Below are 16,589 nucleotides of genomic sequence, written 5' to 3'. Positions count from 1 at the left end.
TTTTCCCAGTTTTCCACCAATTTTTCCCAGTTTTCCTCATTTTCCTCCAGTTTTTCCTGCTTTTCCTCTTTTTCCCCCCAGTTTTCCCTGCTTTTCCCCCCATTTTTTCCCAGTTTTCCCTGCTTTTCCTCTTTTTTCCCAGTTTTCCCTGCTTTTCCCCCCATTTTTTCCCTGTTTTTTTCCCAGTTTTTCCCCATTTCCCCCCATTTTTCCCCCCACATTTTCCCATTTTTTCCCCCCTCCCAAACCCCTCCCCGCTCCCATCCCCACGCCCCCACCCGGAATTCCGCGCGACCCCGAGGGACAAATCCCGGAATTCCCAACCCCCCCTCCCCGATTCCCGGCGATTCCCGGCGCAAGAATTCCAGAAGCGGCTCCGGCTCCCCGCGGGCTTTGTTGGGCGCGGGAATTCGGGAATTCCCGGGAGCCTCACATGAAATCGTCCGAGTCGTTCCCGTCCTGCGGGAAAAGCGGGAATGCCGGGGATGGGAATGCGGGAATGCGGGAATTGGGAATGGGGGAATTCGGGAATTGGGAATGGGGGAATTTGGGAATGCGGGAGTTTGGGAATTTGGGAATGCAGGAGTTTGGGAATGGGGGAATTGGGAATTCGGGAATACTGGAATTGGGGATTTGGGAATGGGGGAATTGGGAATTCAGGAATTGGGGAATTTGGAATGCAGGAATTTGGGGAATGGGGGAATTTGGGAATGGGGGAATTGGGAATTTGGGAATGCGGGAATGCAGGAATTGGGAAATCGGGAATTTGGGAATGAGAATTTGGGAATGTGGGAATTTGGGAATGGGGGATTTGGGAATTCGGGAATGTGGGGAATTGGGAACGCGGGAATGCGGGAATTCGGGAATGTGGGGATTTGGGAATGGGGGAATTTGGGAATGGGAGAATTTGGGTATTTGGGAATGCGAGAATTTGGGAATGGGGGAATTGGGAATTTGGGAATGCAGGAGTTTGGGAATGGGGGAATGGGGGAATTTGGGAATTTGGGAATGGGGGAATTGGGAATGCGGGAATTTGGGAATGGGGGAATTGCGGATTTGGGGGAATTTGGGGATTTGGGGAATTTGGGAATTGGGAATGGGGGAATTGGGAATGCGGGAATTTGGGAATTGGGAATTGGGGAACGCAGGAATGCGGGAATTCGGGAATGCGGGGATTTGGGAATGGGGGAACTGGGAATGGGAATGAGAATTTGGGAATTTGGGAATGGGGAATTCGGGAATTTGGGAATGGGGGAATGGGGGATTTGGGAATGGGGGAATTGCGGATTTGGGAATGCGGGAATTGGGAATTCGGGAATGTGGGAATTGGGAATGCGGGAATTTGGGAATGGGGGAATTGCGGATTTGAAGGAATTTGGGGATTTGGGGAATTTGGGAATTGGGAATGGGGGAATTGGGAATGGGGGATTTGGGAATGGGGGAATTGCAGATTTGGGGGAATTTGGGAATTGGGAATGGGGGAATTGGGAATGCGGGAATTGGGAATTGGGAAAATTGGGAATGCGGGAATTTGGGAATGGGAGAATCGGGCATGGGGGAATTTGGGAATGCGGGAATTGTGGATTTGGGAATGCAGGAGTTTGGGAATGGGGGAATGGGGGAATTTGGGAATTGGGAATGGGGGAATTGGGAATGCGGGAATTTGGGAATGGGGGAATTGCGGATTTGGGGGAATTTGGGGATTTGGGGAATTTGGGAATTGGGAATGGGGGAATTGGGAATGCGGGAATTTGGGAATTGGGAATTGGGGAACGCGGGAATGCGGGAATTCGGGAATGCGGGGATTTGGGAATGGGGGAACTGGGAATGCGAATGAGAATTTGGGAATTTGTGAATGAGGGAATGGGGGATTTGGGAATGAGGGAATGGGGGATTTGGGAATGGGGGAATTGCGGATTTGGGAATGCGGGAATTGGGAATTCGGGAATGTGGGAATTGGGAATGCGGGAATTTGGGAATGGGGGAATTGCGGATTTGAAGGAATTTGGGGATTTGGGGAATTTGGGAATTGGGAATGGGGGAATTGGGAATGGGGGATTTGGGAACGGGGGAATTGCAGATTTGGGGGAATTTGGGAATTGGGAATGGGGGAATTGGGAATGCGGGAATTGGGAAAATTGGGAATGCGGGAATTTGGGAATGGGAGAATCGGGCATGGGGGAATTTGGGAATGCGGGAATTGGGAATTGGGAATGCAGGAGTTTGGGAATGGGGGAATGGGGGAATTTGGGAATTTGGGAATTGGGAATTTGGGAATTGGGAATGGGGGAATTGGGAATGGGGGAATTGGGAATGGCGGAAATGGGAATGGCGGAAATGGGATTTGGGAATGCGGGAATGCAGGAATTGGGAATTTGGAATGCGGGAATTGGGGAATTAATGGGGGAAATGGGGGAATTTAGGAATGTGGGAATTTGGGAATGCGGGGAATTGGGAATGCAGGAATTGGGAATGTGTGAATGGGGGAATTGGGGAATTTAGGAATGCGGGAATTTGGGAATTGGGGAATTTGGGAATGAGAATTTGGGAATTTGGGAATGCAGGAATTTGGGAATTGGGGATTTGGGAATTGGGAATTCAGGAATTGGGAATGGGGGAATTTAGGAATGCGGGAATTTGGGAATGGGAGAATTGGGAATTGGGGAATTCGGGAGTTTGGGAATGGCAATGTGGGAATGGAAATTTGGGAATTTGGGAATGGGGGGATTTGGGAGTTTGGGAATTGGGGAATTTGGGATTTTGGGAATGTGGGACTGGGGGAATTCCCGTGGGGACACTTTGGGGTCTGGAGTTCCAGGAATTCTCATTCCCATCATTCCCATTCCCGTTATTCCCGGTCCTTCCCGGTATTCCCATAATTCCCAATCCCACTGTTCCCATCCCATTAATCCCAATCCCATTCCCACCAATCCCGTTATTCCCAATCCCACCATTCCCATTCCTAAGGAATTCCCAGAATTATCCCGTCCTTTTCCCAGGGAATTCCCGGAGTTATCCCAAAGAATTCCCAGAGTTATCCCAAGAAATTCCCAGAGTTATCCCAACCCTTTCCCAAGGAATTCCCGTAAGTATCTCGTCCTTTTCTCAGAGAATTCCCAGAATTATCCCAAAGAATTCCTGGAGTTATTCCAAAGAATTCCCAGAGTTATCCCAACCCTTTCCCAGGAAATTCCCAGAGTTATCCCAGGGAATTCCCGGATGTATCCCGTCCTTTTCCCAGAGAATTCATGGAATTATCCCAAAGAATTCCTGGAGTTATCCCAGAGTTATCCCAGGGAATTCCCAGAGTTATCCCAAGGAATTCCTGGAGTTATCCCAAAGAATTCCTGGAGTTATCCCAGAGTTATCCCAGGGAATTCCCGGAGTTATCCCAAGGAATTCCTGGAGTTATCCCAAAGAATTCCTGGAGTTATCCCAGAGTTATCCCAGGAAATTCCCGGAGTTATCTCAAGGAATTCCTGGAATTATTATCCCAAGAAATTCCCATCCTTTTCCCAGGGAATTCCCAGAGTTATCCCAAGGAATTCCTGGAGTTATCCCAAAGAATTCCCGGAGTTATCCCAAGGATTTCCCATCCTTTTCCCAGGGAATTCCCGGAGTTATCCCAAAGAATTCCCAGAGTTATCCCAACCCTTTCCCAGGGAATTCCCAGAGTTATCCCAGAGTTATCCCAAGGATTTCCCAACCCTTTCCCAGGGAATTCCCGGAGTTATCCCAAAGAATTCCCGGAGTTATCCCAACCCTTTCCCAGGGAATTCCCGGAGTTATCCCAAAGAATTCCCGGAGTTATCCCAAGGATTTCCCAACCCTTTCCCAGGGAATTCCCGGAGTTATCCCAGAGTTATCCCAAGGATTTCCCATCCCGTTCCCAGGGAATTCCCGGAGTTATCCCGCCCCGTTCCCAGGGAATTCCCGGAATTCCGGCCGCCTCACCTGGTTGGAGGACATGTTCTCGGCCTTCATCAGGGACGAGTAGCTCCTGCGGGGACAATTCCCCGTGATCCCGCGATTCCCGAGGGTTTTCCCTCCGGAATTCCGCCCCTCACCCTTCACCCCGCAATCCCCTTTTCCCCAAAAAACCTGCGGGATCTCCCAGCTGGGAAATCCCGGATTTGGGATTTCGATCCCGGCTTTCCGAGCCTGGACCCAGGAAAATTCCGGATTTGGGATTTCAACCCCGGCTTTCCGAGCTTGGATCAGGAAAATCCTGGATTTGGGATCCTGATCCCGGATTTCCGAGCCTGGATCCAGGAAAATCCTGGATTTGGGATTTCAATCCCGGCTTTCCGAGCTTGGATCAGGAAAATCCTGGATTTGGGAAACCGATCCTGGTTTTCTGAGCCTGGAGCCAGGAAAATCCCAGATTTGGGATCCTGATCCCGGCTTTCTGAGCCTGAATCAGGAAAATCCTGGAATTGGGATTCCAATCCCGGATTTCCGAGCCTGGATCCCGGGAAAATCCCGGATTTGGGATTTCGATCCCGGCTTTCCGAGCCTGGATCCAGGAAAATCCCGGATTTCTGAGCTTGGATCAGGAAAATCCCGGACTTGGGATTTTGATCCCGGCTTTCCGAGCTTGGATCAGGAAAATCCTGGATTTGGGATCCTGATCCCGGCTTTCTGAGCTTGGATCAGGAAAATTCCGGATTTGGGATTTCAATCCCGGCTTTCCGAGCTTGGATCAGGAAAATCCCAGATTTGGGATCCCGATCCCGGATTTCCGAGCCTGGATCCTGGGAAAATCCCGGATTTGGGATTTTGATCCCGGCTTTCCGAGCCTGAATCCCGGGAAAATCCCGGATTTCCTTCAATCCCAATTTTTGTGGAGCTCGGGGAAGCTCCCGAGGGAATCCTGGGAATCCCAAATTCCCAAATCCCTGGGGCTGAACTCCCGGCACATCCCGGCCTCGCATTCCCGGTTATCCGGGATCCGGAATTCCGGGGGGAGCAGGAGGAATCCTGGGAAAGCTCCAGGGGGAATTCCAGAGGGAATTCCAGAGGGAATGGAGGAAATTCCAAGGGCAGTTCCAGAGAGAATTCCAGGGGAAATTCCAAAGGCATTCCAGAGGGAACTGAGGAATTCCAAAGGGAATTCCAGAGAGAATTCCCGAGGCAATTCCAGGGGCATCCAGGGTTAATTCCAGGGCAATTCCACATGGAATTCCAGAGGGAATTGAGGAATTCCAGACCCAATTCCAGAGGGAATTCCCGAGGCAATTCCAGCTCTCCCAGTCCCACTCCCCGACCGAAGCCGGGATTGTCCTGGGAAAACCCCCAGGAGCTCCGATCCCGGAATTCCCACCAAACATTCCTGAAATTCCCACCAAACATTCCTGGAATTCCAACCAAACATTCCCGGAATTTCCACCAAACATTCCTGGAATTCCCACCAAACATTCCCAGAATTCCCACCAAACATTCCCACCCAACATTCCCAACATTCTCATCCAACATTCCCAGAATTCCCACCAAACATTCCCAGAATTCCCACTGAACATTCCCGGAATTCCAACCAAACATTTCCAGAATTCCCACCAAATATTCCTGGAATTCCCACCAAACATTCCCAGAATTCTCACCAAACATTCCCACCCAACATTCCCAGAATTCCCACCCAACATTCCCAGAATTCCCACCAAACATTCCCGGAATTCCAAGCAAACATTCCCACCAGACATTCCCACCAAGCTTTCCCGGAATTCCCACCAAACATCGTCAACAAACATTCCCAACATTCCCAAAAAACATTCCTGGCGCAGTTCCCAGCGCTGTTCCTGCAGCTGCCGCCAGTCAGCGTTCCTGGAATTCCCGGCATTCCCAACATTCCCGGCATTCCCAGAATTCCCAACATTCCCAGAATTCCCGACACTCCCAACATCCCTGGAATTCCCGACATTCCCGGCATTCCTGGCACTCATTCCCACCCACCTGAGCTCCTCCATCTCCTGTCCATTCCCAACATTCCCAGAATTCCCGACACTCCCAACATCCCTGACACTCCCAACACCCCTGGAATTCCCGATATTCCCAACGTCCCCGACAATCCCAACATCCCCAGAATTCCTCACACCCCCAACGTTCCTGGAATTCCCGGCACTCCTGGTATTCCCGGCATTCCCGGCACTCGTTTTCACCTGAGCTCCTCCATCTCCTGTCCATCCCCAACATTCCCAGAATTCCCGACACTCCCAACATCCCCCGGCATTCCCAACACTCCCGGCATTCCCGGCATCCCCAATGTCCCCGGCATCCCAAACATCCCAAACATTCCCGGCATTCCCAACATCCCCAACATTCCCAACATCCCTGGCATCCCCAACATTCCCAACACTCCCAATATCCCCGGCATTCCCAACATTCCCACCCAACGCTCCCGGAATTCCCACCTGAGCTTCTCCATCTCCTCTTCCCGGTGCTGCTCCCGCAGCTCCCGGCATTCCCAACATCCCCGACACCCCCCAATACTCTTGGCATCCCCAACATTCCCAACGTCCTCAACATTCCCAACATCCCAAACACTGACAACACTCCCGGAATTCCCAAGCCATTCCCACCGGAGCTCCTCCATCTCCTGCTTGCGGCGCAGCTCCCGGCGCTGCCGGCACCCAACATTCCCAACATCCTCAACATTCCCAACACCCCCAGCATTCCCAACACTCCCAACATCCCCGGCATCCCCAACGTCCCCGGCATCCCAAACATTCCCGGCATTCCCAACATCCCCAACATTCCCGACATCCCCGACACTCCCAACATCCCAAACATTCCCGGCATTCCCAAGCCATTCCCACCGGAGCTCCTCCATCTCCCGTTCCTGGTGCATTTCCAGGCGTTGCTCCCGGTGCTGCCGGCACCCAACATCCCCAACGTTCCCAACACTCCCAACATTCCCAACACCCCCAACATCCCCAACACCCCCGGCATTCCTGGCATTCCCAGGCCATTCCCACCGTAGCTCCTCCATCTCCTGCTTGCGGCGCTGCTCCAGGCGCCGTTGGCGGCGCTGCCGGTGCAGCTCCCGGTGCTGCCGGCACCCAACATCCCCAACATTCCCAACACTCCCAACACCCCCAACACCCCCAACATCCCCAACACCCCCGGCATTCCCGGCATTCCCAGGCCATTCCCACCGTAGCTCCTCCATCTCCTGCTTGCGGCGCTGCTCCAGGCGCTGTTCCCGGCGCTGCCGGCGCCCAACATCCCCAACATTCCAAACATTCCCAACATTCCCAACATCCCCAACACGCCAAACATCCCCAACACTCCCGGCATTCCCAACACTCCTGGAATTCCCACCGTAGCTCCTCCATCTCCTGCTTGCAGCGCTGCTCCAGGCGCTGTTCCCGGCGCTGCCGGCCCCCAACATCCCCGGCATCCCCGGCATTCCCGGCATTCCCAACATCTGCAGCATTCCCGGCATCCCCAACACTCCCAACATTCCCGAAATTCCCACCGTAGCTCCTCCATCTCCTGCTTGTGGCGCAGCTCCCGTCGCCGTTCCCGGCGCTGCCGGCACCCAACATCCCCAACATTCCCAACATCCCTGGCATTCCCAACAACCCCAACACTCCCAATATCCCTGGCATTCCCAACATTCCCAACATTCCCACCCAACACTCCCGGAATTCCCACCTGAGCTCCTCCACCTCCTTTTCCTGGTGCTGCTCCCACAGCTCCTGGCCCCCAACATTCCCAACGTTCCCAACGTTCCCGGCATCCCCGACATCCCCAATGTCCCCGGCATTCCCAACACTCCCGGCATTCCCGGAATTTCCAAAATTCCCAAGCCGTTCCCACCCTGGCTCCTCCATCTCCTGCTTGCGGCGCTGCTCCAGGCGCTGTTCCCCGGCGCTGCCGGCCCCCAACATCCCCAACATTCCCAACACTCCCAACATTCCCAACGTCCCCAACATCCCCAATGCTCCCAACATCCCCAATACTCCCAACACTCCCACCATTCCTGACATCCCCGGCATCCCCAACATCCCCAACATTCCCGGCATTCCCAACACTCCTGGAATTCCCACCGTAGCTCCTCCATCTCCTGCTTGCGGCGCTGCTCCAGGCGCTGCTCCCGGCGCTGCCGGCACCCAACATCCCCAACATTCCCAACATCCCTAACATTCCCAACATCCCTGGCATTCCCAACAACCCCAACACTCCCAATATCCCTGGCATTCCCAACATTCCCAACATTCCCACCCAACACTCCCGGAATTCCCACCTGAGCTCCTCCACCTCCTCTTCCCGGTGCTGCTCCCACAGCTCCTGGCCCCCAACATTCCCAACGTTCCCAACGTTCCCGGCATCCCCGACATCCCAAACATCCCCAATGTCCCCGGCATTCCCAACACTCCCGGCATTCCCGGAATTTCCAAAATTCCCAAGCCGTTCCCACCCTGGCTCCTCCATCTCCTGCTTGCGGCGCTGCTCCAGGCGCTGTTCCCGGCGCTGCCGGCCCCCAACATCCCTGACATTCCCAACACTCCCAACATTCCCAACGTCCCCAACATTCCCAATGCTCCCAACATCCCCAATACTCCCAACACTCCCAACATTCCTGACATCCCCAACATCCTCAACATCCCCAACACTCCCGGCATTCCCAACACTCCTGGAATTCCCACCGTAGCTCCTCCATCTCCTGCTTGCGGCGCTGCTCCAGGCGCTGTTCCCGGCGCTGCCGGCGCCCAACATCCCCAACATTCCAAACATTCCCAACATTCCCAACATCCCCAACACGCCAAACATCCCCAACACTCCCGGCATTCCCAACACTCCTGGAATTCCCACCGTAGCTCCTCCATCTCCTGCTTGCGGCGCTGCTCCCGGCGCAGCTCCCGGCGCTGCCGGCCCCCAACATCCCCAACATTCCCAACACTCCCAACATTCCCAATGTCCCGAACATTCCCAATGCTCCCAACGTCCCCAATACTCCCAACACTCCCACCATTCCTGACATCCCCAACATCCTCAACATCCCCAACACTCCCGGCATTCCCAACACTCCTGGAATTCCCACCGTAGCTCCTCCATCTCCTGCTTGCGGCGCTGCTCCAGGCGCAGCTCCCGGCGCTGCTGCCACCCAACATCCCCAACATTCCCAACACGCCCAACATTCCCAACATCCCCAGCACCCCCGGCATTCCTGGCATTCCCAGGCCATTCCCACCGTAGCTCCTCCATCTCCTGCTTGCGGCGCTGCTCCCGGCGCTGCTCATGGCACTGCCGGCACCCAACATCACCAACACTCCCAGCACTCCCAACACTCCCAACATCCCCAACATTCCCGGCATTCCCAAGTCATTCCCACCGTAGCTCCTCCATCTCCTGCTTGCGGTGCTGCTCCTGGCGCTGTTCCCCGGCGCTGCCGGCGCCCAACATCCCCAACATTCCAAACATTCCCAACACCCCCAACACGCCAAACATCCCCAACATTCCCGGCATTCCCAACACTCCTGGAATTCCCACCGTAGCTCCTCCATCTCCTGCTTGCGGCGCTGCTCCAGGCGCTGCTCGCGGCGCTGCCGGCACCCAACATCCCCAACACTCCCGGCATTCCCAACACTCCCAACATCCCCAACACCCCCGGCATTCCCAGCAAACATTCCCAAGCCATTCCCACCGTAGCTCCTCCATCTCCTGCTTGCAGCGCTGCTCCCGGCGCCGTTCCCGGCGCTGCCGGCACCCAACATCCCCAACATTCCAAACATCCCCAACACCCCCAACATTCCCAACATCCCCAGCACCCCTGGCATTCCCGGCATTCCCAGGCCATTCCCACCGTAGCTCCTCCATCTCCTGCTTGCGGCGCTGCTCCAGGCGCTGCTCGCGGCGCTGCTGGCGCAGCTCCCGGCGCTGCCGGCCGCGCTCCAGGCGGTCGCGGCTCTGCCGCTCGGCCGCCAGGTCGGGGAAGCGCTCGACGCGCGTCCGCTCCAGGCGCCGCAGCTGCTCCGGAGCCCGCCGCTCCACCGTCACCGAGCGCACCTGGAAACGCCGGGAATTACAGCGGGAATTACAGCGGGAATTACAGCGGGAATTACACCCCCCACGGCCGCCGCTCCACCGGCACCAAGCGCACCTGGCGCGGGAAAACACCGGGATTACAGCGGGAATTACAGGGGGAATTACACCCCATGGCTGCCACTGCACCGGCACCAAGCGCACCTGGCAACGCCGGGAACGGCGTGGGAATTACAGTGGGAATTACAGCGGGAATTACAACGGGAATTATAGCGGGAATTACACCGGGAATTACAGTGGGAATTGCAGCAGGAATTGCAGTGGGAATTACAGCGGGAATTACACCCCCTACGGCCGCCGCTCCCCCCGGCACCGAGCGCACCTGGAAACGCCAGGAACGGCGTGGGAAAACGGGATTACAGCGGGAATTACAGTGGGAATTACAGGGGGATTTACAGTGGGAATTACAGGGGGAATTACAGGGGGAATTACAGCGGGAATTACAGCGGGAATTACAGGGGGAATTACAGCGGGAATTACAGTGGGAATTACAGTGGGAATTACAGCGGGAATTACAGTGGGGATTACAGTGGGAATTCCAGCAGGAATTACAATGGGGATTACAGTGGGAATTCCAGCAGGAATTACAGTGGGAATTACAGTGGGAATTACAGTGGGAATTACAGCAGTGATTACAGTGGGAATTACAGGGGGAATTACAGTGGGAATTACAACGGGAATTACAGTGGGAATTACAGCAGGAATTCCAGCGGGAATTCCAGCGGGGATTACACCCCATGGCCGCCGCTGCATTGGCACCGAGCGCACCCAGGAAACGCCGGGAACAGCGCGGAAAAACAGAATTACAATGGGAATTCCAGTGGGAATAACAGCGGGGATTACACTGGGATTTACAGCAGGAATTACAGTAGGATTACAGAGGGATTTACAGTGGGAATTACAGCGGGAATTACAGTGGGAATTACAGTGGGAATTACAGCAGGAATTACAGCGGGGATTACAGTGGGGATTACAGCGGGAATTACAGCGGGGATTACAGTGGGGATTACAGCGGGAATTACAGCGGGAATTACCCCCCATGGCCGCCGCTCCACCGGCACCGAGCGCACCCAGGAATGCTGGGAACAGCGCGGAAAAACACCGGGGTTACAGCGGGAATTCCAGCGGGAATTCCAGCGGGAATTCCAGTAGCATTACAGCGGGAAGTACAGTGGGATTACAGAGGGAAGTACAGTGGGATTACAGCGGGAATTACAGCGGGAATTACAGCGGGAATTACAGTGGGAATTACATCCCACGGCCGCCCCTGCACCGGCACCGAGCACACCCAGGAACACCGGGAACAACGCGGAAAAACGGGATTACAGCAGGAATTACAGTGGGAATTACAGCGGGAGTTATAGTGGGAATTACAGCGGGATTACAGTGGGAATTGCAGCGGGAATTACAGTGGGATTACAGCGGGAATTACACAGGAATTACAGTGGGAATTGCAGCAGGAATTACAGTGGGATTACAGTGGGATTACAGCGGGAATTAAGCAGGAATTACAGCGGGAATTACAGCAGGATTTACAGTGGGATTCCAGCGGGAATTCCAGCGGGGATTACACCGGGAGAAATGAGGCTGTGCCGCTCCACTGCCAGCGAGCACAGCCGGGAATGGCACTGGGAATTCCAGGGAAAAACGGGAATTACACCGGGAATTAAACGGGAATTAAACCGGGGAAAAGCAGGAATTAAACCAGGAATTAATCCAGGAAAAATGGGAATTACACTGGGAATTAATACAGGAAAACCGGGAATGAAACCAAGAAAAACGGGAAGTAAACCAGAAGTTATCCAGGACAAACAGGAATTAAACTGGAATTAAACCAGGAAAAACAGGAATTAAACTGGGAATTAATCCAGGAAAAAACGGGAATTACACCGGGAATTAAACCGGGAATTAAACCAGGAAAAACAGGAATTAAACCAGAATTAAACCGGGAAAAAACGAGAATTAAACTGTGACTTAATCCAGGAAAAATGGGAATTACACTGGGAATTAATCCAGGAAAAATGGGAATTACACTGGGAATTAATCCAGGAAAAATGGGAATTACACCAGGAATTAAACCGGGAATTAAACCAGGAAAAACGGGAATTAAACAAGGAAAAAGGGGAATTAAACCTGAATTAATTCAGGAAAAACGGGAATTAAACCGGGAATTAATCCAGGAAAAATGGGAATAAAACCAGGAGGAACGGGGCTGTGCTGCTCCACCGTCCCCCGAGCACAGCCGGGATTCCCAGGAAAACCGGGAGAAACGGGAACGGGAGCGGGAGCTGGGGGGGTTCTGCTCCAGGAAAGCCGGAATTCCAGGGAAAAACGGGAATTAGAGCAGGAATTCCAGGGAAAAACGGGAATTAGAGCAGGAATTCCAGGGAAAAACGGGAATTGGAGCAGGACGTGGCGAGGGGAGGTTCTGCTCCCACTGGTCCCATTCCCGCTCCCCGGGCTCCTTCCCGGATTTATTCCTGAATTCCCAGGTGAATTCCCAGCTTTATTCCCAGATTAATTCCCAGGTTTATACCCAAATTCCCAGGTTTATACCCAGGTTTATTCCCAAATTCCCAGGTTTATTCCCAGATTAATTCCCAGCTTTATTCCCAGGTTTATTCCCTGATTAATTCCCAGGTTTATTCCCAAATTCCCAGGTTTATACCCAGGTTTATTCCCAAATTCCCAGCTTTATTCCCAGCTTTATTCCCAGATTAATTCCCAGCTTTATTCCCAAATTCCCAGCTTTATTCCGAGGTTTATTCCCAAATTCCCAGGTTTATTCCCAGCTTTATTCCCAGGTTTATTCCCAAATTCCCAGATTAATTCCCAGCTTTATTCCCAGCTGTATTCCATATTTATTCCCAAATTCCCAGGTTTATTCCCAGGTTTATTCCCAGATTTATTCCCAAATTCCCAGATTAATTCCCAGCTTTATTCCCAGCTTTATTCCCAGGTTTATTCCCGAGTTTCCCTCACGTCCTTGCTGCGGTGGAAGCCGATCTGCTCCCATTCCCAATTCTCATTGTTCCCATTCCCATTCCCACATTCCCAGGTTTATTCCCACATTCCCAGGTTTATTCCCAGTTTATTCCCGAGTTTCCCTCACGTCCTTGCTGCGGTGGAAGCCGATCTGCTCCCATTGCTCCCATTCCCATTGTTCCCATTGCCAATCCCATTCCCAAATTCCCAGGTTTATTCCCAGGTTTATTCCCGAGTTTCCCTCACGTCCTTGCTGCGGTGGAAGCCGATCTGCTCCCATTGCTCCCATTCCCATTCCCATTTCCATTCCCAGGTTTATTCCCACATTCCCATTCCCACATTCCCAGGTTTATTCCCACATTCCCATTCCCACATTCCCAGGTTTATTCCCACATTCCCAGTTAATTCCTGAGTCTCCCTCACGTCCTTGCTGCGGTGGAAGCCGATCTGCTCCCATTGCTCCCATTCCCATTGTTCCCATTCCCATTCCCATTCTCATTCCCACATTCCCAGGTTTATTCCCAAATTCCCAGGTTTATTCCCACATTCCCATGCCCACATTCCCAGGTTTATTCCCAGATTCCCAGGTTCATTCCCAGTGAATTCCCGAGTTTCCCTCACGTCCTTGCTGCGGTGGAAGCCGATCTGCTCCCATTGCTCCCATTCCCATTGCTCCCATTCCAATTCCCATTCCCACTTGCATTCCCAGGTTTATTCCCAAATTCCCATTCCCATTCCCAAATTCCCGGTGAATTCCCGAGTCTCCCTCACGTCCTTGCTGCGGTGGAAGCCGATCTGCCCCACGTCCATGTCGGGCGTTTTGCGCAGGTTGCTCCAGGGCGTGTAAACCACGGTCACCGAGCTCAGCTTGCAGCCTGGGAAAATGGGAAAAATGGGGTAAAAAACAGGGAAAAACGGGATAAAATGGGATAAAATGGGATAAAGAACGGTCACCGAGCTCAGCTTGCAGCCTGGGAAAATGGGAAAAATGGGGTAAAAACAGGGAAAAACGGGAAAAATGGGATAAAGCACGGACACCGAGCTGAGCTTGCAGCCTGGAAAAAATGGGAAAAACAGGGAAAAATGGGATAAAATGGGATAAACCACGGTCACCGAGCTCAGCTTGCACCCTGGAAATAGGGAAAAAAACGGGAAAAATGGGAAAAATGGGATAAAATGGGATAAAAATGGGATAAAGCACGGGCACCGAGCTCAGCTTGCAGCCTGGAAACGGGGTAAAAACAGGGAAAAACGGGAAAAAATGGGAAAAATGGGATAAAGCACGGTCACCGAGCTGAGCTTGCAGCCTGGAAATGGGGAAAAAAACGGGAAAAATGGGGAAAAAACAGGAAAAAATGGGAAAAATGGGATAAAGCACGGGCACCAAGCTGAGCTTGCAGCCTGGAAATGGGGAAAAATGGGGTAAAAACAGGGAAAAATGGGAAAAAATGGGATAAAATGGGATAATGGCTTTTTCCCATTTTCCCTGGGATTCCCCATTTTTCCTTGTTTTTTTTTCCCGTTTATTCCCATTTTTTCCTGGTTTTTTTTTTCCATTTTTTTCCCCATTTCCCCCGTTTTTCTCCTGTTTTTTTCCCGTTTTTTTTCCCATTTTCCCCGGGGTTTTTTTCCAGTTTTTCCCCATTTCCCCCATTTTTTTCCTGTTTTTTTTCCCCTTTTTTCCCATTTCCCCAGGTTTTTTTCCCATTTTCCCCTCAATTTTCCTGTGCTTTTTCCCATTTTCCCCATGTTTTTCCCATTTTTTTCCTGTTTTTTTCCCATTTTTTTCCCAGTTTTTTTTTTTTCCCTTTTTTCCAATTTTTCCCGTTTTTTTTTCCCAGCACTTCCTTAATTTTCCCATTTTTTCCCACTTCTACCCATCTTTCCCAGGTTTTTCCCATTTTTCCCGTTTTTTCCCCCTTTTTTCCCATTTCACCCCGTTTTTTTCCCGGTTTTTCCCCATTTTTCCTGTTTTTTTTTCCAGTTTCCCCCCATCTTTCCCAGATTTTTCCCATTTTTTTCCCGTTTTTTTTCCGTTTCCCCCGGGTTTTTCCACAGTTTTTTCCTCTATCTTCCCATTTTTTCCCAGGTTTTTTTTCAGTTTTTCCTAAATTTTCCCGTTTTTTTTCCCCTTTTTTCCCATTTCCCCGGGTTTTTTTCCAGTTTTTCCTCAATTTTCCTGTTTTTTTTTTTTCCATTTTCCCTCCATTTTTCCCCCATATTTTTCCCATTTTTTCCCTGTTTTCTTCCCATTTCCCCTGGGTTTTTTCACAGTTTTTCCTCTATTTTCCCATCTTTCCCAGGTTTTTTCCCATTTTTCCCGGGTTTTTCCCCGTTTTTTTCCCCATTTTTCCCGGGTTTTTTCCCATTTTTCCCGGGTTTTTCCCCGTTTTTTTCCCCATCTTTCCCAGGTTTTTTCCCATTTTTCCCGGTTTTTTTTCCCCTTTTTCCCATTTTCCCAGGTTTTTTCCTCTTTTTTTTCCCATCTTTCCCAGGGTTTTCCCAGGTTTTTCCCATTTTTTCCCCATCTTTCCCAGGTTTTTCCCATTTTTTCCCCTTTTTTCCCATTTCCTCCGTGTTTTTCCCCGTTTTTTTTCCCATTTTTCCCAGGTTTTTCCCCATTTTTCCCAGGTTTTTCCCCATTTTTCCCGGGTTTTTTCCCATTTTCCCGGGTTTTTTCCCATTTTCCCCCCATCTTTCCCAGGTTTTTTTCCCATTTTTCCCGGTGTTTTTCCCGGTGTTTCCCGGCGTACCCTGGATGCTGTTGGCCTTCACCAGGTGGGCGCAGTCGCTCAGCACCTCCTTGGGGATGTCGTCCATGGTCTGGCCCTGCGGGGAAATCCCGGCATTCGGGAGCCGCCGGCGCCAATTCCCGCCAATCCCCGCCTTTTCCCGCCAATCCCCGCCAATTCCCACCAATCCCTGCCTTTTCCCGCCAATCCCCACCAATTCCCACCTTTTCCCAGCAATTCCCACCAATTCCCCCCGCCTCTTCCTGAGCAATTCCCGCCAATTCCCACCAATTCCCGCCCTCATTCCTGGGGCTTCCCACCAATCCCTGCCTTTTCCCGCCAATTCCCACCAATTCCCCGCCTTTTCCTGCCTCTTCCTGAGCAATCCCCGCCAATTCCCACCAATCTCTGCCTTTTCCCGCCAATCCCCGCCAATTCCCGCCTTTTCCCGCCAATTCCCGCCTTTTCCCAGCAATTCCCACCTCTTCCTGAGCAATTCCCGCCAATTCCCACCAATCTCCGCCTTTTCCCACCAATTCCCGCCTCTTCCTGAGCAATCCCCGCCTTTTCCCGCCTTTTCCCAGCAATTCCCGCCAATTCCCGCCTTTTCCCGCCAATCTCCGCCTTTTCCCACCAATCCCCCGCCTTTTCCCGCCAATTCCTGCCTTTTCCCGCAATTCTCGCCAATTCCCGCCAATTCCCGCCTTTTCCCACCAATTTCCACCTTTTCCCGCCAATTCCCCGCCTTTTCCCACCAATTTCCACCTTTTCCCGCCAATTCCCACCTTTCCCCGGCAATTCCCGCCCTCATTTCCGGGGCTTCCCGCC

At 52.4% G+C, this 16,589-nt stretch overlaps 1 protein-coding gene across 1 annotated transcript; it reads right to left on the bottom strand.

The window, feature by feature from the left end:
• Positions 1 to 315: 315 nt before the first annotated feature.
• On the bottom strand, positions 316 to 16,065 carry CCDC25 (coiled-coil domain containing 25). The gene is made up of 5 exons (XM_053969547.1): positions 15,783 to 16,065; positions 13,801 to 13,904; positions 9,806 to 10,008; positions 3,955 to 4,000; positions 316 to 459 (listed from the first exon to the last, which is right to left on the bottom strand). The coding sequence occupies exons 1-5, from the start codon at positions 16,063 to 16,065 to the stop codon at positions 430 to 432; spliced, it is 666 nt and encodes a 221-aa protein (XP_053825522.1). The 3' UTR covers positions 316 to 429.
• Positions 16,066 to 16,589: the final 524 nt, after the last annotated feature.

The sequence above is a fragment of the Vidua macroura genome, unplaced genomic scaffold (assembly GCF_024509145.1).
Source record: "Vidua macroura isolate BioBank_ID:100142 unplaced genomic scaffold, ASM2450914v1 whyUn_scaffold_237, whole genome shotgun sequence".
Taxonomy (NCBI): Eukaryota; Metazoa; Chordata; class Aves; order Passeriformes; family Viduidae; genus Vidua; species Vidua macroura.
This window is presented reverse-complemented; position numbering and strand designations above follow the sequence as displayed.